This window comes from Balaenoptera ricei, chromosome 9, assembly GCF_028023285.1.
Source record: "Balaenoptera ricei isolate mBalRic1 chromosome 9, mBalRic1.hap2, whole genome shotgun sequence".
Lineage (NCBI taxonomy): Eukaryota > Metazoa > Chordata > Mammalia > Artiodactyla > Balaenopteridae > Balaenoptera > Balaenoptera ricei.
In genome coordinates, this window is record NC_082647.1 from 94,406,357 (window position 1) to 94,433,808 (window position 27,452).

Below are 27,452 nucleotides of genomic sequence, written 5' to 3' on the forward strand. Positions count from 1 at the left end.
ATAATGACTAACATGCTAAAAAATTGGAAACCTCAGGAGAATTAATCCTACCATATTTAAAATAGAAGAAATCATCGTGTTTGATGAGAGGATAAAAACAGCTCAAAGAATAGGAACTCTCTGGGGAGGCAGTATGCTGTGTATGTGTGTAGACATGCGCAGTTGGAGCTTCAGTGGGTGAAGGTGAGACCCATGTGTTGGAGAAGGGAGAGAACCACACCAAAGTTCAGGAAGAAGACTGAAGCTAGGCTCTTTCTCATTTTTATTCTGGTCAAGGTGAGGAGCATCTGAGAAAACTCCAGTCTCCAACCCTCGATGTTTTCTCAAAATATAGTTTTTCTTGTGGATATTAATTTGTTTGATATGGTGTATACTTAATAACATAGGAGAGAGAGAGAGAGAGGGAGAGAAAATGAATAATTTAGATAGTTAGCTTGGTGACCTATTCAGAAAGCAGATACAGTACCAGAAATGAAGCATCACAAGACTAAAATCTCACTGGTGGTACTTTAGCACCTTCTACTCAAAGTACGGTCCAAGGACCAGTGTCTGCATCACCTGGGAACAGGCTCTACCTGTGGTGTTTTTACATGTCCACAAATCCTTTGACACTCCTCCCATCAAAAAGTGAAGCTTAATTCTCCTCTTTTTGAGTGTGGCTGGACTCAGTAACTTGCTTCTAATAGAATATCGTAGAAGCGACAATGTGTGACTTCTGAGAGTAGGCCATAAAAGGCGCTTGCACTTTCTTCCCTGCTCTCTCATGGTTGTCTTGCTCTGAAGAAAGTCAGCTGACAGGTAGTAAGGACACTCAAGCAGCCTATGGCTAGGTCCACTGAAAGAAACTGAGGCCTCTTGCCAATAGCCATGTAAGTGAGCATCTTGGAAAGAGATCCTCCAGCCCTGGTTGAGTCTTCAGATGACTGCACCGTCTTGGCTTTTATCTTGTATGCAGCCTCATGAGAGGTCTGGAGCCAGATCCACCCAGCAAAGCTGCTCTTGAATTCCTGACTCACAGAAACTAGAAGATAACAGATGTTGCTTTAGGCCACTCAGTTTTGGAATAATTTGTTATGCAGCATACCACCCAAGTCCTACTGAATCAGAATCTGCATTTGAAAGCCTCCTAAAGGATTCAGATGTACACAAGAATATGAGAAACACAGCTCAAGAGGTCCATACTTCATTTGGTTTCTGCTTGCTGCCTTTCTCCTCGTTAACTTTTTCAGGGGTGCCACTTATACCTTCAGGCAGCCACAAGATCTACAGAGATGAGGGCCCCAATTCTGCAGGACAATGAAGTGCCTTGCAGATAAGTATGAAAGAATGGAGAAATGCAAGACAGGGAAACAGCAATATCCATATTTTATATCAATCGCTGAGCCTCTTTAGCTGTGTCATCTAAACAGTATCCATCTGAATAAACCAAGCCATTTTAGCTCATCTACTGAGCGTTTAAGGAACATAAAACATTTCCCTTTTTAAATTACAATTCCATCTACAATCTTCCCAGTCTTATTGAAAATAGCCTAATTTTGATTTTAATTCCAAATATGTAAATTGAGGCTTCAGCTTGAGTATGTAAAAAATTGTTACTTTCATCACTAGGAAAGATTTGTTCAAGGATTTAGGCAGATTTACATTTTAACAACCAGTTGTCAATAAAAGACTGAGAAATGCCTGTGGGATGTAAATTACACAGGCAGCAGTGAGTTCAAGAAAATGGCTCAGAGTCGTTGAGAAAAAGTTGTGTTCTTAAAGGGATCCTAAGGGAATAAGCCCAACAGGGCAGACAAGAACATTTGTAATCAGAGGTTAAGTATAGAGCAGAGCTTCAGGTCAGTAAGTGGATGCTTCCCACTGTACTCTGGCCAGAGCTGGGCTTTTTTTCTCATATACAAATAGGTGTACGGATTTGTAATTTTCAGAAGAGTCATGCACATATGCACATGCACACAGTTGCTACACTGTGCCAATCACAAACTGTTTTTAAATAATAATTTTATTACAAGGGTTAAGGACAACATTAAAGTGCTCTACCTCTCCAATCAGTAAGCAATGTCTTGGGACAGGACCCCGTCTACCTTTGCATCCCTCAAAGCTCCTGTCTCTGTGTGGGTGGAGAATGTGCTCCAGAAATACTCCTTTGCTTTGAACTACATATTGTTTCTGCAGGGTGATCCTGTAAAAACTTAAATCAGGTTACGTAGCTACCTGACCTAAAAGCCTTCAATTGGTTTCCCCGACAGTGGATTCCGACCCCACCTCCCTACCACGGCCGGCAAGGTCCTGCATGACAGGGCTCCTGCCCCCTCGTCCCCAAGCACTCCTCGACCTTCACGTGCCCCAGGCCACCTGGCTTTCTTTCTGTTCCTCCAATACCACAACTCTTTTCCACCTCGTGGTCTTTGCTGTTTCTTCTGACTGGAAAACTTCCCCTGAGCTCCTCCTGTGCTGGCTCCTTTTCACCCTTTAGATCTCAATTTAAATATCACTTCCTCAGTGAGGCCCCTCCCAGACCATTCTATCGAAATCTGCATCTCCCCCTGCATAAGTTTACTTTCCATCCCATCAGCTTATTTATTTCTGCCTAGCCCATCAATCTAACATCTTGCTTATTTCTTTTCTTTACTGTTGATTTTCTGACTCCTCTTACTAGAATGTAAGTTCCCTTAAGGGCAGGGTTTCTGTCTGCTATTGCTCATTATTGCCCCACTAGTTCTTCCCATTCTGGCATGTGGTAGTCTGCATTTCTTGTCCCCTTTACCACACACTCTCTTTCCTTCTGCCACATGGCTGGCAACATCCAGAAGCTACCCAGCAGCTGTTTCATTATCCTGGGTGCTGGAATGAGGACCTCAGATGACCCATGAGGAAAATGCAGCACAAGGGACAAATCTTTTTTGTTTTAACCCACAGAGATTTAGAGGGTTGTTTGTTATTGCAGCATAACCTAGCTCATCATGACTGATGCATCCGTCTTTCAGTGACACTGTATCGGTGCCACCTAGAACAGTGTCTAGCTTACAGCAGATTCTTAATAAATGTTTGTCAAGAGATTAGGAAATGCAAAATAGTCTATATAAGTTTCTAGACCGCTGCTTCAGTAAACAGATGATCTGGATAATTACTAGACTAAAAGTACTGAGATACTTAGAAAAAGTCATGGAAGCTTTCAGTTAGTGATGAGACGGCCAAGGACGTTTAGAATTGACGAACAGAGCTATTGGTAGCTCTACTGACTAACAGGTACTATAGTGTTTAAGCCAATATGTTTTACATAGTCATGCCTGAGAGAATAACAAACTTAGAAGCTGCAAAATTCTTCACATGCTATTCACGAGATCAATGTTTGGAGGAAGACCCATCTGAGAAGCTCATGGATTTTGTACCAGGAACCAACTCACATGCGGGGTCCCTTAAGGAATCCCATCATATCTGTAGAGCAACTGAAGGCCACCTCTGTATGTTTCAGGCCTTATGAATTTCTTTCAGCACTGAATCACGGAGGCAGAAGATAGTATGGATGCTTAGAGAGAGTAGACTTCTGGGCAACGAGAGAGGCAGTGTGCATGGTGGTTAAGGCATAGGCTCTAGAGCCAGCATGAGTGGTTTGACTCCCTGCTCATCTCCTTACTGACTGAATGATCTTGGGTAAGTTACTTGACCTCTCTGTGCCTCAGCTTCTACATGTGTAAAATAGGACAAATAATAGTACCTATGGCAAAGGGGTATGGTGAGGATTAAATGCATTAACAGATAAAACACTTGGTACAGTGCCTTGCATATAGTAGGTACTCAGTAAAAGTTCATGTTTATTATTACAAGAACTGCTCCTTCCACCAAAGGATTCTAGTACCCCCCAGGATGCTTACGGGCGGGAAGCAGAGTATGATCTGCATTCAGTAATACCCTATGCAAACAAGTTCCTAGACCTACACCGTGCTGAATGTAAAAGTCTCTGCAATTTTGTTTCCCCCCGTGTAAAGTTATAAAGGAACAGGTTTCCCTGTTTACAGGCTTAAGGATCTGGATGAGGAATCTTAGAGACCAAGGCTCTATGTAGTTACCCACTCATTGATGGAGAAGAGAAGAGAAGGAATGATTTAAGGTAGTGTATCAGTTTACAAAATCCCGGCCAAACTTTGGGAGGAGAAAGAACTAATTTGCTAGTAGTAACTGTAATTTCTATGGAAATATAGCAGCTTACCTTCATTTCTAGCTCTTGGTTTGATGCAGGTAATCCCTGAAGTTTTGCTTCCAATTTGTACATAAAACTGAACGAGTCTGGGGGAAAAAATCCCAAAACACTTCAGTTTACTTACAAATAGATGAGCTCAGAAGAGATTTAGCCCTTTGTATTTTGACACATTAAAAAGTAAAACTCCTATAATTCTTAGGTACTACTTTTAAATTCGAAGGGCATATGACAAACAGAAACTACAAAGATTATATAGTAAGTTAATTCTGTAACCATTTGAAAAAGTTAATTAACATGACCATTAATTTTATTCTGGAATAATTACTGAAACAAAAGGAAACAGTTTAATTCCACTTCATTGCGACAGTCTGATATGATTTAATGAAATCACTGAAATGGGAATTCCTTTAAATTGAGATGATACTATCTTTGGAAACTCAGGAGGAAAAATCTAACATTAAAAAGTTGAATGCTGGGACCTCCCTGGTGGCGCAGTGGTTAAGAATCTGCCTGCCAATGCAGGGGACACGGGTTCAGTCCCTGGTCCAGGAAGATCCCACATGCTGCGGAGCAACTAAGCCCGTGCGCCACAACTACTGAGCCTGCGCTCTACAGCCCGCGAGCGACAAGTACTGAGCCTGCACGCCACAACTGCTGAAGCCCATGCGCCCTAGAGCCCGGGCGCCGCAAATACTGAGCCCACGCGCCGCAACTACTGAAGCCCGCGTGCTCTAGGGCCCACGTGCCACAACTACTGAGCCTGCGTGCTGCTACTACTGAAGCCCGTGTGCATAGAGCCCGTGTTCCGCAACAAGAGAAGCCACCACAGTGAGAAGCCCGCGCACCGCAACGAAGAGTAGCCCCTGCTCGCCACAATTAGAGAAAGCCCGCATGCAGCAATGAAGACCCAATGTAGCCAACAACAACAACAAAAAAAATTGTTAAAAAAAAAAAAAAGTTGAATGCTGTATTTGTTTAGGGCCAGATAGTTACCTGTATTACTGATTTAGACTCAGATGGTTTAATTTTTCACAACTGACACTCACTCAGTGTGATGTAAACCATGCCTCAGTCCACAGTAAACCAACCTACATGGCAGGCACACCTCTGTGAGGAGGACTCAGAAGGAAGGGGAAGGAGATTGAAGGCAGAAAAACTATGACACAGAACCCCAGATTTTAGTGAGAAGAAGGTCTAAAAGTTTCAAACATTTCTTTAGTTTCCTTTCTTTCAATTCTAAAATAGTTTGATTAAAAATAAAAACGCACAGTTTTATTTTAGGTGTGCTACTATTTCATTTGCCCTTAAAACTAAGCAGTTATTTATTTTACCAGTAGGTGTCAGTGTAGGTATTTTGAATTTCTGGAACAGTTTTCAATAAGTGAATACAAATAAACTTAGATGAACGGGGGTCATGACATTTTTGGACACAGAATTTAAAGTTGAAAAAAATTCTTTGTTTCTCCTGGCATATATTAAAATTAATACCAAATAGTCTTCATAATAACACAGAACTTTAGAAAACCAAGCTGACATATATATTAGGCACACAGGCCTTGGTGATGACTGTACACTGATTAATGAATTGGAGTATACGTTTTGCAGAAACTGTCTATTTTATTATAAAGTTATGCTTTATTTTTATATATCAGAATCTATATAGAGAAACATTACTATGTAAACCCTCAATAACAGAACAGAGTGTTGTAGGTTAGAACACATGGCACGGTAAGTACTATGTTCATGGAGAAGTATACCAATTAACTATTCACCTGATATTCCTGGTGTCCAGAGGGATGGTCCTTGCTTCTCTTTTTCCGGGGCCACTGAAGTACAGAGACTTGCCATCGTTAAGTGTTCCACAGCCCGTTCCAATCTGGCCTCCGGTTATCTTGTACCACAATGGGCTGAGCTTCCCCTCAAACCTATCGAACATCTCACTGTGGTTAGGGACAACAGACACACAGGTTCCTTGTGTGGCTTCCGAGAAAAGAAATACACAGGAGAGAGGTTTTGTTACAATCATGAGACACTGGAAGGTACATTCAGTGCATGGGCAAAAGAAGCATTGCCACAGGTGTTAGAGGAAAGAAACCACATCAAAATTTGAATCTCCCAATCATCTGCCTGAAATACAGCCATCACTTCTAACATCAAAAACACTATTCTGCTCCTATAATTTTAAATTTTTAAACAGAGAGACATCAGGAACCACACATTTCCATGATTCTTGTTACTCAGAGGATTTGTGTAAACTGAGAAATAGATTTTGTCCACAACAAAACTGGTTCATTTGTTCTTTGTATTAGTGGATCAATAAGGGGAGTTAATCCCAGATTTAAAAGAAACACCCTGAAACCATGAGTGACAGCACTCTCTACAGAAGGCCTGCAACAACATATGTTTGTCTTTGGTCACGCACCAGATGAAGGGCAGAGCACTGAAAAGCTGGGAAGGATCCTTTGAAGTTCCCTCCAGGAAAAATTCTATAAAAAGATTTCAGAGCTTATAATATTTTCTCCAATTTTACTCTTTAATCTCAGCTTCCTTTTTATTTTTGCTTGTAGCAACATCCAAGGGTGACTGTGGTCAGAAAATACTTCTCTTGTAAAGTTCTCTTTTGGCAGTCTTGTATTTATCATTTCATAAGTTGATTTTTACTTTAAATGTATACAATTACATTTTGTATAAAAGCAATGTAAAGAGTACAGGCAGCCAAGTGGTTAAGAGCTCGGCTGCCAGGTTTTGAAGCCTAGCTCCAGCAACTCCTAGCTTTGTGACCTTGGGAGAGTTACTATACCTCTCTGTGCCTCAGTTTCCTCAAGTATAAACAGGGACAATAACAGTACTACACTATAGGGTTATTTATTGCTAGAATTAAATGAGGTGAAATAAAAACACCTACTATAGCACCTGGCATGAAGTACGGACTCAAGCGATGTTAATTATTTTTACTATTACTAATAAATAAATATACTTTAGGAATGAAATTTGTGTTGTCATGCGTTTCCTTCTTAGGCAGTTCAAAACTACAAAATATCTCAGCACCTCATTTGCCTGGGTTACAAATTCCTACAATCAGGACTTAAAGAAGAACAAACTCAGAATCTATTTCCTTGGAAGAAGTAACATGAAATATAGTAACTAGAGACGGATATTTTACAAACAAATCATCAGACATGTCTGCAGTCTTACCAGTGTACCCCAGGTCACAGAAACACACCCCTGAAACGCAGTCCCCATGGCCACTGCAGTAACTGGGACAAGGCTCTGATATGTACACGCCATCCAGACCAAAGGGAGGCACGTTCTTCTGTGAGCTGCTCTCTTGGATCCATCGGAATCTGGTCTTACTGTTGGGAAAAACAGCACAGGTGTTTCTTGTACCAGTATCTCATACCAAAGCACCGAAATACAGAACGTTTCAGAAAAACTCAAGAGAGATTTAATATTTATTTGGAAGTCACATTCACTTGATTGGTCACTTAACCTTCATAAGGTGTCTCTCTCAGATCTTTCTCAAAACGTCTTGATTTTTTCTTCAGCATAAATGTTTCAATATCAGGAGGATCAGATAAAGAAGATTGTGATGGCTAGAAACATATTATAGGTTTTTGCTTGTACATTTTTAGAGGCTATTTGGGAATCTTTGAAACCATCAAACAGAATGTTCTTTGTTAGGACGAATAAGGGGACTCTGGCTATTTGCCATTCTCATGATTCTGGGAGGACTGACAGCTCTATTCCCACCTGTTGCCTTCCTTGCCCTCTTCTTCTTATCTTCAAATCTCCAAGATGCTCATTCTATAAACTCTTAGCAACCAGCTGGGCTGCCAATGAACACTGGTAACTGCCAACAAACAAAAGAGGGACCTGGTCCCAGTGCTTCAAAACCCTGGAACACCAGTGGCCTGGGCTACTGCCCAGTCCTATTTTCCCCACAACAGTTGTGAGGTTGCCAAACTAAAACTTGTCCCAGTTGCTTTCTAATCTTTCCAATCCTTTCAACACATCTCTTTTCTTTTCAAATATATGGAAATCCACACACATCTATAATTTCATACCAAGAAAACACCTCTTCCTTCTGAGTTCTACTAACATTAAAGAGGGAAGATGGATTAGGTTATCTGGATACCAGTTAATTTTGCTGCCAATATTTATAGACTTCTGAGTGAATTCAGTCTCTTAGTAAACAAGAATAAAGAATCTTAAAGATTAATGAAGATTGTCAAAGATAACTGAAGACAAAGGTTCCTTTTCCCCTCTATTATTGTGAAAATAATACAGCAGTATCAGAATGCATTTCTTTCTGGCTCTTCAAATAGCTTTGGTAATTTGGCAACACTGAATCATAACCCTGGCTTTTTTTCATTATTTTAAGTTACCTACTTTTAGCAAATTTGCAAATGTAACCAACGATGTTGTTTACTAGGTTTAAAAGTTTTCAGAGATTAATTTCTATTAATGCAAGTCTTAACACATTCTTCATTGTGTCAAGAGGAAGGTGAACACATCTTTTATTTACTTTGGAAATAATTCAAAATATATTGGTCTTATTTTTTAAGGCAAAAGACAATTGAATTGAAGATTAGAAAAACAGAGCAAAACCAAAAAACAGAAAGGAAAAGAAAAAAGTCATGGGCTTTGGGAAAATTCCTCCCAATAAAGTTGTAACATTATTTAGCCTGTGAAGATATTTTTCCTTTCAAAGGAAATAAATGGAATTGATGAACAGCATCTTTTGACAATTGCTCGTAAGAAAATGGTAAGCCCTCTATGCCCCTTCCAAAAGATAAGCTGCACATCTATGATAAAAGAGGAAAACATACCAATTCCCTGATAGAAGTCTTCTTTAATTAGAAGTCATACTTGCCTTTTCTTTTATGTTTCTATAATATCAATAGAACCCAGAGAAACATGGATCTATGATTTCTGCCACATGGAAAGTGAAAAAAGAGGTAAGAATAATTTCTTTTCTTCACCTAGGCTCTCTCACCTGGGCAAGATGAGGGCATCTCTCTATCAACTGTTCTGTTTCATGGAAGAAGCAAGTTCAGACTGAGCCCCAGAAGCATTCAGAAAGTTGAAGAATCCCAACTGTAGGTAGAATTCTAGAAGCTTTGGTAATTCGATAGGGAGTGAAGGGTAAGTAAAGTCCTTTGACCCATCTCTGATTCTTGGGGTCCTGTAGTTTTCATTATAAAAATAAAATAATCAAGGTCTAGTCTGGCCAGAGAGATGAGGCACCCTTGTTTGTAGATTCTAAGGCTGCTATAGACCCAAGAAACAGAGTAGGCTGTTAGATACTTGAGAAGGCAAAAGACTTCAGGAGCTCAGTATTAAGGCATCCATATTTAAAAAAAAAAAAAAAAGCAAAATGACTAATCATTTGATTAATAGGGTGTCCAGGACATGGTGAATTATAGCTGAGAGTCCTAGCTGGAAGCCCATATTTCAGAGTGAAAGGGCAAGAGATGGCACCTCTTTTACTTCTTTTAATCTTTGTTAGTTGGCTTTTAGTTGGAAGGTACAAATCAAAGCAACAAAGATTTCACTGATCATGACATAAGCAAGCTTTGCTTTATCTCCATTTCTCCAAGTTATGCCTGGTTCCTGATGCCTACTGCTTTTCTGTTCTCTTAGGAGCACAACCTTGGAAATGAGTACAAGTAATTTAGCAACCTCAGGGCTGCTTGAAGAAGAGGAAGAACTAGTAAGGAATTTACAGAAAAACATAATCATAGACCATTGGAAGAAGGGAGGAAATAAGTAGGCCAAAGTTAGCTAATAGCATGTCTAGATTCCACATAGTTAATCCCCCCCTTTTTTTTTAAATAGAGGAGATGTAGCTTTAAAATGATTAATATTATTAATGTGTGTGTGCACATGCGTACATGTGCTATTCATATCTTTTCAAGGAGACACAGCAGAATGCAGAACAATGATTTCTTGCTGAGCAGCACTGAATTTATTTTGGAAAACATATTTTAGAAAGGGAGGTGTCTTCAATTAGCTAATCACCTGTTGCTGGTCCTTATTCTTCATTCAACCAGCATTTACAAGTGCCTATAACATGCCAGGCGGTGCCAGGGCTGGGCACACGATGCGGAGCAGAATTCCTGCATGGTCCCTACCTTCACGATGCCCACAGTCGAATGAGAAGACACATTTAATCAAACCCCTGCACAAAAAAATGTAAACGTGCAACTCTGATAACTATCACCATTAAGAAGGACATAGAGCCAGGAGAGCATGTAGTCTTAGAGGTCTTTGACCTGACAGTCAGGAAGCTCTGGGAAGGTGTTATAGGACGTGATGATTGAGGAAAAGACAGAATTTAATCTTATGTAATTTAACTAGAAATAAACCACAGTGCAATTCGACTATTCAAATGGTTGAACAAAACTTCCCCTTTGCCCTGCATGTTCTAGATACGGAACAAGTAAAAGGTAAGACTCTCTCTCTCTTTGTTCTCTTCCCCAACTGCCACCTTTGTTCAAAGGATGCCTGAGTGACCAGGAGAACCAGTTTCCCCTCCCCCTTCCACCACCACACTTCAGAGGGGTGTTGCATCTGCCTCTCAAACCAGGAAGGTGCACGTGCACCTGCTTGCCCTGTGATAGGTGGTGGTGGAGGAGACATTCTGCAGCATAGTAAGCAACGGTGTTTCTAGCCCTTTCCAGAGACATTGACTTCTTGCATTCTGCACAGGGAGCCTAGAGCAGGCTGAGGGGCAGGCTGTGTGGTTGGGGAGACAGTCAGGAGGGATGTACCAGCACATATTTACCACCACCAGTGTCTCTCCTCTGTAGGCAAGAACCAAGAGACGTAACATGAGCACAAACTGCTCCTTTGAGAAAATCAGCTTCGAAGTACTCGTCAAAGAGCAACGTTCTAGTAACTATTACAAGCATGTTGCCTTGTGGCAAAATAGCTCCAAAGTTTAACAATTTTCACACTTAGAATTCTCAGCTTTCCAGCACTGCATTTGGAGATTTCTGAGTTTAACATATTGCAGAAGAAACAACAACAGCTCATTTACTTGGGTTGAAGTAGAAACATGTTTACTATTCTGTAGCAGAGAGCTCTCCATCACAAATGCCATCCACCAGCAAGCTGGACGGTATTCAAAGGAACCACGAAGCCAGATCCTAACGAACAAGATTTCTTCTTCCAAAAGCTGAGGTCCAAGAAAATATTGATAAATTGGGAGCCTCAACATTTTGGCTCACTTTGTGATGTTAAGGACAACCTTTTCTTATTTCTCAGATGTGGCTTTACCAACTGGGTGTTTCCACTCAGCGTCAAACAAACTGCAGTTTCAGATTCAACTTTGTATTATCTGGCTTTGGGGTATTGCACCAGAGGTGTGTTCCTTGGCTCCTGATTCTATTGGCTTCTTTCACAGTGATGTCTTCCAGCATCCTGGTATCCTAGTCATTGCAGCAAAGATGCAGCCCCTGATGCACTCCAGCTTCATGGCATGCTGCACTTGTCTATTTGGAAGAGATGTGGTTGGGCCACAGTTTCAGAAAAGCATAGGGAAGAGGAAGGCAGTGGTGGAGGAGAGAATTACAAGGGCTGCACTGTTACATGCCTAGCTTGAAATGGGCAGAAAGCAGGATGAAAGGGCTATTTAGCTGCAAACACAGATATGTTCTTATGGACAGATGTCTCAGAGGATGAAGCCTAGAGGGTAGAACCAACAGCTGAGAAGAACAACAGATTAGGGAACCACTCGTAGGGAGCAGAATTGTCTCAATCAAGAAAACTTTCTTATCCTGGACATTGCTCATGGAGGAGGGAACCCTAGTAACAACAATCTTGCTAGCTTTCAGAATTCCTATGAGCCAGTGGTTGCTATGTGCTTCCCACTCTTTTTTTTTTTTTGAGTTGGGGTGTCTATTGTGTTTATCTTGTCATTGTCTCACTGTTGTATGTTGGGTATGGGTGGGGTAGATAACTTGTTTTTTTTAGGTCATAGGTCTATGGGTCAAGAGGAGCCATATCCAGGGAACTCTGACTTGACAGAAATCATGAAATGAGTGACTTAGTACCTGATGCTGTGATGAGATGAGCGTTTGGGGGTTTTGGGAGGAAAGTGAGTACATCTGCCTGGGGGAGACATGAGTCATAAGGGCTAGGACAAACTACGGTAGGTTGTTACAACAATGCCCCCCAATGGATCATACTAAATCTTCTTCTACAAGACTTCCTTGCACTTCCTATCAAAAAGGGGAGTCTGTTTTCTCGCCCTCTGAATCTGGACTGGCCTTGTGACTTGCTTTGACCACTAGGATGTGGCAAAGAAGACAGGGTCCTGGCAGCTTCTACTTTTGTTCTCTTGGAATTCTGGAACCACCTAATTGTGGAAACTGTTATGAATACTGGGATGAAGACCAGTATAGAGAGAAAAGTCCTACTAATCCCAGACACTAATCAGCCTACCAATTGAATGCAGCTACATTATAAAGCTTAGGAGAGACCAGCAGAAGAAATACCCAGCCAATTCCATAAAACCATGAGAAATAATAAACCACTGTTGTCTTAAGCCACTAAGTTTTAGAGAGGGATGTTGCATAGCAATAGGTAACTGTACAAATATTATCCTAGGCTCTACTGAGGAATATGAAAAAGGAATAAAGATGATTTTTAAAAAGTAATGCATCTATGCATTCCTGATCTTTTTGCCTTCCACTGGTTAAGAGATGACATGGTCTGGAATAGCTGCCTTGGATCCAGAGATAGAAGTTGTGTGTTCAGAATGGCAGAGACACCCTGTAAACTCTGAAGTCCTCACCTGTGGACTATTATGCAAGAAAGAATGGATTTCTAACTTGTTTAAGTCTTGTTAAGCATTTGTATTTGTTTCTCTGTTATAGTAGCTGGGCCTGTATCCTAACTAAAGCAGAATGCAAGTCAAATTATTAAATTTCACTAAAGAAGGTCAACTCATCAACTCTGCCACATACACATCAAATCATTTGAGTCCCTCTTTGATACATAACAAAGTACACTGGCATGTAAAGACAAAAAAATTACTTATAAGTTGACTTGGATCCGCTGACTGATAAATCTTTTCTTGGAACAGTTGGCATTTAAACATTATGTTCCAAAGTTTAGTAGATTACCACACAAACTTATACATCCTGACCATACAAGTTTCTTACCCATTTGGGAAGTCTGTGTACCAAAGTCTATGGTGTAATTTTTGGAGGTATGCACATCTAAGTATTGAGGGAGGCAGATGAACACAAGCAGCATATCCAGCTAGATGCAAATTTGGTGATCAATTAGGTGAAAGATTATAGACAGAATGGTCTCTACAAACATTAGAAGTAAGCCACTCCTATAGATTTTCTAGCTTTTACCACTGTATCAGTCAGGATGAGATAGGTTGCCGGGGTAACATGCAGCCCCTAATCTCAGGGGCTTAACCCAACAGAAGTTTATTTCTTGCTTGTGCTATAATGTCCAGTATAGGTTGTAAGAAAGTCTGTTGATTGTAGACACTCAAGGACCCAGACTGATGTAAGCTTCATCTCAAAAGAGGCTTTCATGAAGCAGAGAAGATAGCAAAATGCACATGAACTCTTAAAGTCATATGTTTAATTTCCACTCACATTTCATTAGGCAATGCCAAACTTTATTTTTTTATATAAATTTATTCATTTATTTATCTATTTATTTATTTATTTTTGGCTGCGTTGGGTCTTCGTTGCTGTGTGCGGGCTTTTTCTCTGGTTGCAGCGAGCAGGGGCTACTCTTCGTTGCGATGCACAGGCTTCTCATCGCGGTGGCTTCCCTTGTTGCGGAGCACGGGCTCTAGGCGCGTGGGCTTCAGTAGCTGCGGCACGCAGGCTCAGTAGTTGTGGCTCGTGGGCTTAGTTGCTCCATGGCACGTGGGATCTTCCCAGACCAGGGCTCAAACCCGTGTCCCCTGCATTGGCAGGCGGATTCTTAACCACTGCGCCACCAAGGAAGTCCTGGCAATGCCAATCTTTAAAGGGTGTGGGGAAAGTATAATCCTACCATATTCCAGGAAGGAAGTAAGCTGGAAATATTGATGAATGGCACTAATGAGTATCTCAACCATATATTAATTTACATCACCAGCAGTGCAAGTAGTCTTATAATACCATCTTAGCTCTGCACAGAAATGCTTTGACTGAGTCACAATTGAATGTTATGTTCTAGGATTCAATTAAGAAGTGTCTACTTGAAGAATGCTTCATCTTTTGAAAAATTATAGAGTTAAAACACTGATTTTCATGTTACCTACTCTACCTGACACAAAGATACGTATACGTACTATAAAGGTATTCTAGAATACTGAGTGTAGAAAAAAGTAATTCTTATTTTTTTATCAGAATATATGTATTTTCTTTCTTTTTACCCAACAATGAGAACCAAATGACCCTATCCCCTGACCTCCCACCCTATGTCCTAGCTGCCAGGAAGCTAAGAGTTAAATTTGTTGCCCTATTACTGTAACTAATTTGCTTCAAGTTCTTGATCCATTTATCTCATCCTTCGGTCAATTGATTTTAAATCTTTTTCTCTATTGTTTTAACTATTTATCTTAATGGTCATTTAAAGGGATCTTTTATATTTTAAGATATCTCCAATTGTCTATTTAAGGAGGCATTACATTATCAAAAATCTCTATACAGTGAAAGTCTGATACGATAATGCCTTATAACTCCCTTAGCTTTTAAACATCTTTTGTTCAGGGCTGTAATCCAGTGCCCAGAACAGAACTTGGCACAGGTAGGTGGCTCAATAAATATTTGTTGAATGAATGAATGGATGAGTGAGTGAACTTTTTCACAAGTATGAGCGTCATTTCCTCAAGAGTCCTTACAGCTAGAGTTTATGAATTCTTTTAGGTTATTGAGATATATGAGATGAAGATACTGAGATAAATATATGCTCCTCAGAAATGGCAACTATGGCACATAATAAGAATGGTCACTTTACCTGGATGCAAGAGACCTTGGAATAACAATGGTGATTCTCGTCCATTCTTCAAAGTCCCCTGTGTGATACAGGGTGGGCTCACTCAGTTCTCTGGAGTTTCCTTCACATCCTTTGCCTGCAGAAGCTGGGTAACAGCCTTCTTTCACCAGAAACCAGGACATCCCAGCATCGTGAGAGTACTGAAGAAGAACTGGGGCAGCGCTGCTGAATTGATTGGCACACCCAATGTTTAGCTGTTAAAAGAAAAGACAGAATTATACAAGGATTTGGTTTCAAGTCATCATTTAACAAATTAGGTGCTACAGCCGTCAGGGCTCTTTCTACTGAGTTTGCACTAAATTTACAATGATAAGACATGGGCAGCTCAATTCCAACCAAGACCCTTCCAAAGGTTCTGGAAATCTCTGTATAGGCAAGCAATAGGTGCTTTTCAATAGAAAGCAGGACCAGTTGCCCATTTTGTGGATTTCTTGAGATTATAGAAGGGAAGAGAGAAGCACAGATGTGACTGGAGTCTTGGACAAAAGATAAGATGCCAAGAAACTGCTTTTTTTTTGCTTTCCCAGATAGGGGGTATAAACAGAGGGAAGCAGACGATAAAGAGCTGCCCTCTTCAGAACATGAAGGTTACTGAAGCTGTCCTCTGCTTTCAGTGGAACAAGCAATTTTACTCTGGTTTCTTACAAAAGCTCAGTAAGAAATCATTGTCAACTTAGATGAAAGAGCTAAGTTCTTGTCACAGCATCAAATAAGCAACATAATCCAGAAATAAAACTATTACTCTTCTGTGTACTTGTGTAGATGATTGTCATCACAGGATTAACAATATTCAAAAAAAATTGTAAAAACATGCAACCTAAATCCCAATACCCTAGCACAACCATTTTTATTCTTCTGTTTTCTCTTCTAAACTTTACAAAGAAGCATATCAATACCTAGAAGTAGTATTACTGAATCAAAATGCAGAAACACTTTGAATTTCCTATTTATACATGTTCATTTTTAATCACTTGGGTTCAAATGAATCAGTTTTACACAGCACTCAGTATTATTATGATTTTAGACAGTTTCTTTCTAAATTAATAAATATATAAATGATTGTATTACTGTTTTAGTTTATATTTTTTGATAATTGTAAATGTCAAACTCTTTTCCTGGTATTTAATTACATGCTATCTTATATAAATGATCTATTCATATCTTATTTCATTTGTTGGTTGGTGCCACCATAGAATTTTATTGTATAAGACTTTATAACTAAGAATAGTCAATTTTTATAGAAAAAAATTGAAGAACTCAAAAGAACATAATCATGACCAAAAAATAAAGGACAAAGGAAAGGGAGGCCCATAGGCAAATAACACTGGGTCAGGGTTCAAGGGCCAACCAGCTTATCTTTGTGACTATAAGGTAGCTTGAGCCAGTCTTTCAAAAAAAGGAAGACTCCATATTTTCCTTAATTCCATGCTCAGAGCTAGAAAGTGTCTCTCAGAAGGATTTACAATATGGCTAGTGGCAATTTTATTGTGATTCATTTATCCAAGTTTACATAGTTAACTGTCAAGAAAATAAAGATTTGACCCTCTCAGATGCATGATTACCTTTTGTAACACAAACCCTTTTATTATATTACCGGTTAGTAAGCACAGCCTTCGGTTGGCATGTGGTGACAGCATTCACACTGGGCACACATAGTTAGCTTTTTGTCTTAGAATTATTATCACTGCCACTGTTTCTAAAGTAAGCAAGTCGATGGAACTTTCAGTTCTGTGACATCTTTGTGATTTTTTTTTTTTTTTATTGGCCTGCCTCTTAACTGTTGATGTTTTCTAGAATGCAGTTCTTGGCTTTCTTACCTTTTTACTCCATACATGCTTCCTAATCTCATTCACAATCATAATTTCAGATTCCTTCTGAATCCCTGTGACTCCCAGATATGGTCTGTCTCAGGTTCTCTGCACAATGTACATAACTACTTCCTGTGCATCTGCCCTTCAGCAATCCACAGGCATCCCTAAATCCTATATTTGCAATTTCAGTGACTGGAGCCAGAAATGTGGGAGTCATTCTAGAATCCATTCTATCACCCAATAGGTCACCCAAACCTATAGACTACACACCTTTAACATCTTTCAGACCCATCCATTTATCTTATAATCCCAGGCTATGCCTTAATCTGGCCTCCTCATTTCTTACTTTGATAACTGCTCTAGCATCCTCACTTTACTCAACATATGCCCAGCAATCTGAGTACTTCTCTCTGCCTCCTCTGCTATCCCACAGGTCCAAGTTCGCATCACCTATTACTGGGATCACCGCAATAGTTGCCCAGCCAGTCTTTCTATCTCTGCCCTTGACTCTGCCAGTGTACTCGCAACACAGTCACCGGAGTGATTCTTTAAAAGCCTAAGTCAGAGTATGTCACTCTTCTGCTAGCCATTTAATTTAGAGCAGAAGTCAAAGTCTGACCTTATTTTTTTCTACCTGTCTCCCCTTGCTCACTTTGCTCTAGTCACAGTGGCATCCTTCTGGTTTCTTGAACTTTTCCAAGCACACTCCTGCTTCAAGGCTTTTGTCCTTTTTGTTCTCTGTGCCTGGAGTGCTCTTTCCCAGATAGCTGCATGACTCCCTCCTTCACTTTTCACAGGTCTCAGATTAAAAGTTATTTTATTAGTGAGGCTAACTTGACAACCTTTTACAAAATAGTAATTATCCTCCACCATCCTAGTCAAACTCTCTATTCCTAGTTATTTTCATAGCCTAGAACTGAGCCCGGAACATAGTAGATGCTTTATAAATATTTGCTGAATAAATGAATGAATGTACTTGTTGATTCCAGTTTCTCCTCCTGTTAAGTCAACAGAATGATCTTTCTAAAACACAGGTCTGATTTTTACATTCAATGGATTAAACATCTTCCATGATTCATCGCTCTTGGGTTAATATCCAAGTGACTTAGTGTATCATATAAAGCCCATTAGGACAAACCTTATCTCTTATTTCTGTGGCAAATACTCCAAACTCCTTAAATTTCTGACATTTCCATTCTCACTTGCACTTTCATGTATTTTCACATATTTGCACATTCTCTTCCCTCTAACTAGAATCCCCCCACCCCCTCCATTTTTCAGCTGGCTAAGTCTCTGTATTTCCAGAAACTTCCAATTTCAACTCATCCATCCATCTATCCATCCATTTATTCAACTAACAGATAATTTTGGAGCACCTGCCATATGCCAGGAACTACGTCAGATACTCCTATAGTATCAGAGCCTGTCTCTACCACAGCACTCCAGCGACTGTACTGCAACTGTTCACTTTTCTGGCTCACTTGCTAGTTTCTGAGCTCCTTAAGGGGCTTGGGCTATATTTCTCATCTCTATATTCCTAGAGCTTAGTGTTGACACATGGCAGGCAGTCACAAAAACTTTACCAGCACCGTGCCTTTTGGAAAAATAACACCAAGTTCTTATTACAGATCCCAAATATACATTAATTATCAATCCCCAAATCACTCATATTACATATCTATTATCAACTGATAGCCACAAATCAACAGTTTTCTGCTGGTGTGATTCGAGAATTCTTAGGCATTATGCATTGTTGCTAGTTGTTTAAGTACTTGAAACATTTAATAATGTTTTCTCTATTTAGATTTTTAAACTTCAGAATACCACCTTACAGAGTTCAACACCTACACTATCATGATTTTGTGACTAATTAATTAGAAAACGTGCCAGATGAGAAAGAGCATATTTTTCTGGCAATGTATTTGCTATTGCTGTTATTTTGTTCCCATTTTAGGTAGTACCAACAAATTAATATAGAGTCATATACTGTTATTAGTGTTCTTTCCATGGCAATTTAGCATCAAAATCTAAACATAGAAGGACATTTCACTAATCATCTTATTTATGACTGACTTGTTTACAGACCTCTGGAAATTATATTTGAAGAGCTTCCTATAAACATCTGATCTCTTTAATAATTCCATTTGTAACTTATTTAGGATCTGCATCCTGCCATTATGTAAGGACCATGTAGTTGTGCTGGCTCATTGAAACTGCATTACTTTCAACCCCAGAATTCACCAATGGGATTTTATTATAAACACAATGAAATTTTGATTAGGGTTCTGAAAAAAGAGCTTGTCAAAGTAAATACTTGTTATACATATTGACATGTTAGCACAGAAAACAAGCAGCTTTTAAGAGAACAATGAAAATTAAAGTAAAAATTTACTCAATCAAAGGAAGACAAATTGTTTGAAAACCCCATAGTAAAAACATAAAATTACTCATGAGTCCAAAAAGCACTAGTAAGCTGAAAAGGAGAACTTATCCATTACCATTCAGAAGCGTGGTATTTATTAAGTCACAATCAGATTGAAATCCTCAAAGTCAATCTTTCTTTTTAATTCTGGTAGAGTTCCATGAGCCCTTAAAGAAATACAATGACATAGCCACAACTTCTGGGGCTCATTAAAAACTGACAAGCTGTTTTCCTTATGGGTAGAGCTAAAAAGCTTTGCCATTCTAAGATTGTTGGCAACTTTGTTCAGATGAGTCCCTACTTTACTAGCATATGAATATTTTGTGTTCTTTGTGAATTTCATTTATAAATCTGGAAGATGGTTGCTCCTTAACCTGCAAGAAGTTTGTGCAGGGCTTCCCTGGTGGCGCAGTGGTTGAGAGTCTGCTTGCCAATGCAGGGGACACGGGTTCGAGCCCTGGTCTGGGGAGATCCCACATGCCGCGGAGCGACTAGGCCTGTGAGCCACAACTACTGAGCCTGCGCGTCTGGAGCCTGTGCTCCGCAACAAGACAGACCGCGATAGTGAGAGGCCCGTGCACCGCGATGAAGAGTGGCCCCCGCTTGCCGCAACTGGAGGGGGCCCTCGCACAGAAACGAGGACCCAGCACAGCCAAAAATAAATAAATAAATAAAATAAACTTGGAAACATGTTAAAAAAAAAAAAAAAGTTTGTGCATAAATACCTTAAACTGCAGCACATATCCAGGCTTCAGCGTCAAATCTCGAGTTACTGCAAATCGATCCCCATCTGATTTTCCAAACACCATGGCTGATGGCGTGGCAGAGCAGAAAGTTTCATTTTTAACCATTCCTTCGTTAGCCAACATCAACCACACACTCATTTGATTCATAGGGTAATCAAAAGCCGGCTTCTCATAAAAGTTCTAATAGGAACAACACAAACAACACAGAAAGGCAATTTGGTACCTTTGAAAACAAGAAAGGAATTTTCAGTTCATGGCATGCAGGGCCATGTACTATTTGTATTTCTAGGAAAATACAGCAGACTCTCTAAATTAACATTTTTTTTTTTAAACTGCCATGAACTTTTTCTCCTGATTATTTAACAACTGAATATATTTTGCCACTGTGTATCATTTCATAAACACACTAATAATCATATTTAATGACTTGGCCAAACTTTCTAGTCTTGTTTTTTGTTTTGTTTTTTTTTTTAAATATCTAAATAATCTATGAACTAGTAGCATAGAGAGGTAAAAAAATTAAGTGCCAACACAGAAAACTAAATTACATGTTCAAGTGTCAAGCACTAAATCCTTGGGGGAGTGAGTAGTTATTTGATCCCATCCTCTTTTACAATTCTATGTCTTCCTGGAGTTCAGACATAATGAGAAGTACCTGGGGTAAAGTTGGGTTGACAACTGGGATGATTTGTTTTTGCTTCTCGGACAGAATGATGATGTCATCGACCGCCCACTGGTCATAGTCCTCCCCTGAGAACACAGGCTGCCACCAGCGGAAACTGGTGCAAGGGGTCTTGGCAGCAGCCGGCAGCTCCAGATAGACAAATCTGCATAAAAGCAAATCATTTAGCGCTGGGAAAGGAAAAGCTGTGTTTTTCTTAGCAGCTGTTAAAATAACACGAGTAGCAACAAGAGAAGGTTATGTTTTGTTTGATCTCTTGGTATTTTTGTAAAGTTTCTAAATTTAGACAGATCAGACAAGAGGTTTAAAGTTGTAAGCAAGTTTAGTCCTGATCCTGGTTTTTCCATTTGGAATTGTATCTTTTGGAGGCAAATATTTCAACTGAGTTTGATTCACTGAACAATGTCTTTTGACTACTCTGACAATGGCCATAACATTTTAAAGAAACCCTTAGAAAAAGGCGTTCCTTTGTATGTTATTGCATTAAAATTTTTTTCATGGCAGTTCTTACTTATTGGGGGAAAACATAAATAAGCATTAAAAATGAAACATAAATCACCCATAAGCTACCACATGGGGTTGGCCTCTATTAACAATTTGATGTATATCCTTAAAGCATGTAATCTTTTACATAGGTGAGATATATGTATAATTCGGTATCTTACAGTTTAAAACTTAACATTATATCATAAGCACATTCTCATGTCAGTAAAATAAGTTCTTAAGATCATTTTACCGTTTATATAATTTTTCATCACACAGACATGCTAGTATTTATTTCACCTTTCCTTATTATAAATAATTCTGTGGTGAAAAATCTTTATGCATAAAGCTTTATGTATACCTCAGTTTATTTATTTAGGGAAGATTCTTAGAAACGGAATTACCAGGTCAAATAAACTGGTCATGTTTAAGGCTCTGGACTTTTCCAAATTCCTTTCTGGGAGGGTCATGATGGTTTGCAGGATGACGTGAGAGTGCCTGCCTTGCTGCTCCATGTGGAGAGAGCACTTGGTGTTATCATTAAAAGATGACCATTTGACTGTTGAAAAATGGTATCTTTTTTATTGCAACAGAGGTTGGATATTAATCATATTTTATTAAACATATGTCTTCCCTGTTGTGTAACATCTACTCATTCCTCTTACCCATTTTTCTATTGGGATCTTAGTGTTTTTCTTGATAATGTGTATAAGCTCTTTAAGGGAACACTGATCCTCTATTTCTCATATTTGTTTCATATATTTTCTCAGTTTGCTTTCCTTCTTTTCATTTTTTTTCTGTTTTCTTTGAAATGTATGTGTTACATGTGTATGCAGTTTTACATCTGTATGTAGTATATTTCTGTGTAAGCAGTCCTTTTCTTTGTTAATTCTTACGTTGAATTTATATTTAGAAAGTTCAGGTCTTTTTCCAAGATCAGATAGCAACCTAAATGTTTAAATCTTTAACCAGTCTTTAACAGTTTTTGCTGATGTAAGGTGATAATCTAAATAGATATTTTCCCCCAAGAGCCTACCCATTTTTTTCTAACACCATTTGACTGAATAACCATTTCTTTATCATTGATAGTTGATGTGTCTTTTTTTCATATATAAGTTTGTACAGATACTCTGAGTCAATTTCTGGGTCATCTATTTGGCTTGATTGTTCTATCCATGCACCGGTATCATTCCACTTTAATATTGTAGCTTATACAGTATGTTTTAATATTGTGCAGGGCATCCCTCTATATTTTATCAAAAGTTTAAACTATTTTTGCCAGTTTATATTTCCAGATATAAAGCTCCCCCCCAAAAAAAATACCACTAAGATTTTGATTGGAATAGCATTAAATGTAAATTAAGAGATTTCTTCATATCACAATGTTCAGTTTTCCTATCCAGGGATGCTGTATTATTTTCCATTTATTTGTTTTCTTTTATATCTCTGAAGGAAGTTTTGAAGTTTTATCGCTTCCTTTACAGAGATTCTCAGTATTGTTTCTTAAACTTATATTTATTTATGTATTTGCCATCATGGGGTCTTCTTCTGATACCTTCCAACTCAGAATTTCTTAACCATTTTAGTGTCATAGAACTCTTTGAGAATGTGATGATATAGTTAGCCCCTAAAGAAAAACTCCCTTAAATAAAATGGAATATCTCTGGAATTTGAAAAAGCTAGTGAATTTTTGTTTGTCTATATAGTACTCTAGTTGCTTTACTGAATTCTCAGTAATTTCCAGATTGACAATGCTATTACTTGGAAAAAATAATTTGAATGGTTTTAAACTGTTGTTTAAACCAGTTTGGCCCCATTATCAATTCCCCTTCTACTGTATGGGGGGAATCTCACCAGGCTCCATCTCCCACCCACCATCCCTGGCTCTCTCCCTGGATGTTATGACTCTTGGTAGACCTAGTTGCCTCTTCTCTGGTTTCCACCTCTCCCCCTGTGTGCCTTAGAAGAAATGGTTTTGGTTGGTCTGTCTGCATATCTAATTGTGTTATATTATGGAGAGTTATATCACCTTGAAATAACTCAATGTTTTAAAACAGCAAATTTATGAACCTTCAATCTACAAAATAGCTCTATTGTTAGTATTATATCTAAAATATATTTAATTTGTAAGAATTGGATCTACATATTTTTCAATAATTTTTTTCCAATAAAATAAGGTTCAGTTGTAAAATGCAAAACAGGGTCATTAGTATGGTAAGGCTTAATAATAATCAAGGAGATAATTATTATTATCACACTGGAAGGAGATTGGGGCTGGTTACCTGGGCTTGCTGAAGTCTGAGAAGTACATCTCTGCCAGCAGGTGCCACTGGATGCCCCCATTGTTGCTGTACTGGAGGAGGATGCCCTCCTCTCTGCTGTCGGGCTTGTTGCACGCAGCACTCTCTCCACCGATCTGCATGTAGAACTGGACAAAGTCCACCCAGGAAGTATCCAGATCCCAGCTCACCAACCGTCTTTTTCCAGCCTTTCGGAAGAACAGAAAAATCACAGATGCAGTTATCTGGGAGCAATTAGTTGTTTCCGTTTCAAATTCATATGAGCATCCTAGCACTGTGTGGAGATGATCTTATTCTCATTTATTGTTGAGAGGAGAAGGTTATGCCATTTAACTGCTCCTGGATCCATTCTGTTAGTCTCTACGTCACTGACTCCCAGATTCGGTTATGAGACCCTTGAGAACTGCTAATTCTACCAAAGGGTACTCAAAAGTCTTTACAGCAAAATTCATTTTAATTAAAACACTCCCAGCATTCGCTTTGGAAATCTCCAGGCAGAGTCATGGAGAAGAAAGACCACATACATACTTTGAAATCAGTTGGAGCTGGGTTTGAATCTCAGCCCATGATTCATGCTGTTCACTAGCTGTGTGACCTTTCTGAGCTTTTATTTTCCTCAAAGTTATAACATGGGTAATAATACCTTCCTTACAGGGTGTTGTGACAATTAGATGAAATAATATGTTACATAACTTGCCTAGCACACGGCATCTCTTCCTGAGGGGACAATCTCTCAATAGATATGCCCCGGCCCTGGGAATTGAGGTAAAACAGGCAAGACAGAAACTTCTTGACAAAAAGAGAGTACTGAAGTCTCTCGGGCTCCCAGTCAGTCTATTTCTTGGAAATAGAGTGGGGAGGGATCATTAAATAAGTTTTTGCAACCATTAAATGGTCTCTTTGTGTCTTAAAAATGTTAAAAACTTCCGCAAATCCAGCAACTTGCTTCTTCTGCTTAGTGCATCCCCTGCCTGTCACAGTTCTGTTGTGAGGTATTAGGTACAAATTGACAAGGTTTGTCATCATTTCTGTTGCCTGTAAATGGTTTCATGCTAACAGAATTGAAAAAAAGTTTGCTGATAAGATTCTTTCACCCAAACTGATTCTGCCAAAGCTAATCCATGGACTGCACTGAGTGGTCTTAGAGGGTTTCTGAGGAGTTCAATTAAAATTTGGGAAGAAAACCTGAGACAGAATACACAGTATAGAGAAAAGCACCCCTCACACTTATAATTTAAACCCTACTCTAATCCACTAAGTTAATTAAGAAAGGGTTTCAGTTATTAGAAGTCACAGGGAAAATACTTGGGGATAATTATAGGAGTACACTGTTACTGATAAATCTAAAGGCAATTAAGAGATTCCAAAATAGACAAGGGTGCCAGCAAAAGGAGAACGGAGGTTAATCCTGAGACTGAAACTCATTTTTTGGAACTCTCAATTTTATGTATGTATTAGAAGAAATCTTAAAATATGCATTTTCAACGTGTTAGATGTGCTTTTCATTTTTCTTGCTGTTGATTTGAAATAGTGTTAAGTGGAAACACCTCAGAGATTATTATAATCTGACCTAGAATTTTCGTGCCTCAGGATCAGTACAGGAAGAATGAATCTGAGAAGAACCCAGCTGGTTAATTCCCACCCCGCAAACTTCTATGAAAACCCTGGCATGTGGAAAACAGCCAGAAGGATAAAGATCTAAGGTGAGGAGAATGATAAAAATCCAATTATCACAATTAAGTGGTTGGAATGATTGGTCAATTGTGAAATTCACAGAACAGTGTTGTTTTTCCAGGAGACTATGGTGTTGCTCTATAGAGATTTTGAGAGTGTTTTGTGGGATTTTTTTTTTTTTTTTTTAAGAATTTTGGTAGGAACTTTTTTAATAAATTTATTTATTTATTTATTTTTGCTGTGTTGGGTCTTCGTTTCTGTGCGAGGGCTTTCTCTAGTTGCGGCGAGCAGGGGCCACTCTTCATCGCGGTGCGCGGGCCTCTCACTATCGCGGGCTCTGTTGTTGCGGAGCACAGGCTCCAGACGCGCAGGCTCAGTAGTTGTGGCTCACGGGCTTAGTTGCTCCGTGGCATGTGGGATCTTCCCAGACCAGGGCTCGAACCCGTGTCCCCTGCATTGGCAGGCAGATTCTCAACCACTGCGCCACCAGGGAAGCCCTGTGGGATTTTTTTTAAATGGTGAAAAATATCACACAAATGCTTGGTTTGGCACTGAAAATGTTTTTTCCTAGAGAGTAGTACAAGTCATTTTCTTTTGTTTGGTGACCTGAAATGCTGAACATTGTTTTAAAGGGGGAAAAGAGAGAAAAAGGAAACGGCTCAGGGCAAACTATTTTGTCAGAATTTAGAATCAGATGTTAACACACGGTTTGCAGTTTTTCTACTATACTATGATCAATGTATTTATGTGTATGTGTAGATATATATATACATGGAATGTGCATATACGTGTGTTGGAGTAATAGATTAAGGACCTCCTCATTCCTGGAGTGTGGAAAATACCCTCCAATTTCCCCCAACATTCTAGGTTAAAATGTCTTCAGTGTTTAGATAAAATAATACAGAATTTAAAGGTAATGCCTACAGAATCTAGAGCCTTTATAACAAAACCTCTAAAATGCTTTATAAAAACTTTACCTTTTGACTTCCATTAAAATCTTCTTTAATCAAAATGCCACTAGAAAAAGAGTCTACTATATTTATTTGAAAATAACCATTTCTTTATAACTTTCTGTTGTTTTCCAATTTTCTTTCATTCATTCATTGATTTCTTTCTTCAACAAATAATTACCGGTTGCCAGTTATACCAAGCTCAATACCACGTGTTATAAAAACAAACTTGAAAGGAGAGTTCACAGATACGTGCAGGGAGAGTAATGACAACTTAGGGCTGCAGACCAAGTTCTATCCCTTGTTAAATCCCATTTGGTCATATGATTAATTATCAATGCTCCAATCTATTCAGTCTCAAGGGTATTTATTGATATGTAAATGCCTAACGCAAGGCATGCATTTCTGAGTTGAACATCTTATCTAGAAGTTTGGCTCAGTCAGTAAGACTGTGCATTTTGCTGGGTACTGTGAGAATAAAAATAAAAATATGATCTATATATGTAGGGAACACAATGAGAGGGGCAGTCAAAGAAAGGAAAGATCAGTGTACTCTGCCCTAGTCCCAGAAAGCCCCATGGAAGTGAAACCGAGCAGGACCCTGTGGGGCTTCTGGGCACAAAAGCCTTTCCGTGTCCCCCATTCCTTGTTTGTAGGGAATGGACTCCAGCCTCTATGACCTTCCCTGAGTCCCAAAGGGCAGATTCAAACAGTTGTCAGTCAGGGAAGGGAGGGTATGCAGAGACAAGGGAGGAACAGCCAAGAAACAATAATGCAGCCTTGGGGCAGGGTTGTGGTTCTGCCTCAAGGGATACACATTAACAATATCTTTTGAGCTCTTTATAGAACTAAAACCCAACAAGTGGCAGATGTCAGCATTCTTCATACCAGAGAAGACCACCTGAGGCCAGATTAAAGGAACCAGAGAAGCCTATCAAGAGATCACCTGAGATGAGATTAAAAGAGTGCAGGCCCTGCACACACCTTAATCTTATCAGCAACTCCACCCTTGAACTATTGCTATAAAACTCCTCACCAAATCCTCCTGGGGTAGTTTTTCAGGGCAGGAGCCCACTGTATCCCCCTTTGCCTGGCAAAGCAATAAAGCTATTTTTTTCTACTTCATCCAAAATTCTGTCTCTGAGATTCGATTTGGCACTAGTA

The 27,452-nt window shown here is 39.2% G+C and overlaps 1 protein-coding gene across 1 annotated transcript in view; it reads right to left on the reverse strand.

Moving 5' to 3' along the window:
• The window catches only part of RELN (reelin), a 374,678-nt gene that overhangs the window by 91,337 nt on the left and 255,889 nt on the right, over window positions 1-27,452 (reverse strand). Inside the window, exons 23-29 of the mRNA XM_059934127.1 lie at window positions 23,647-23,852; window positions 20,855-21,026; window positions 20,179-20,379; window positions 15,182-15,414; window positions 7,397-7,554; window positions 5,974-6,181; window positions 4,211-4,287 (exon numbers count right to left, since the gene is read on the reverse strand). Of these exons, the coding sequence (XP_059790110.1) occupies window positions 4,211-4,287; window positions 5,974-6,181; window positions 7,397-7,554; window positions 15,182-15,414; window positions 20,179-20,379; window positions 20,855-21,026; window positions 23,647-23,852 (1,255 nt within the window). The remainder of the gene's footprint in view (window positions 1-4,210; window positions 4,288-5,973; window positions 6,182-7,396; window positions 7,555-15,181; window positions 15,415-20,178; window positions 20,380-20,854; window positions 21,027-23,646; window positions 23,853-27,452) is intronic.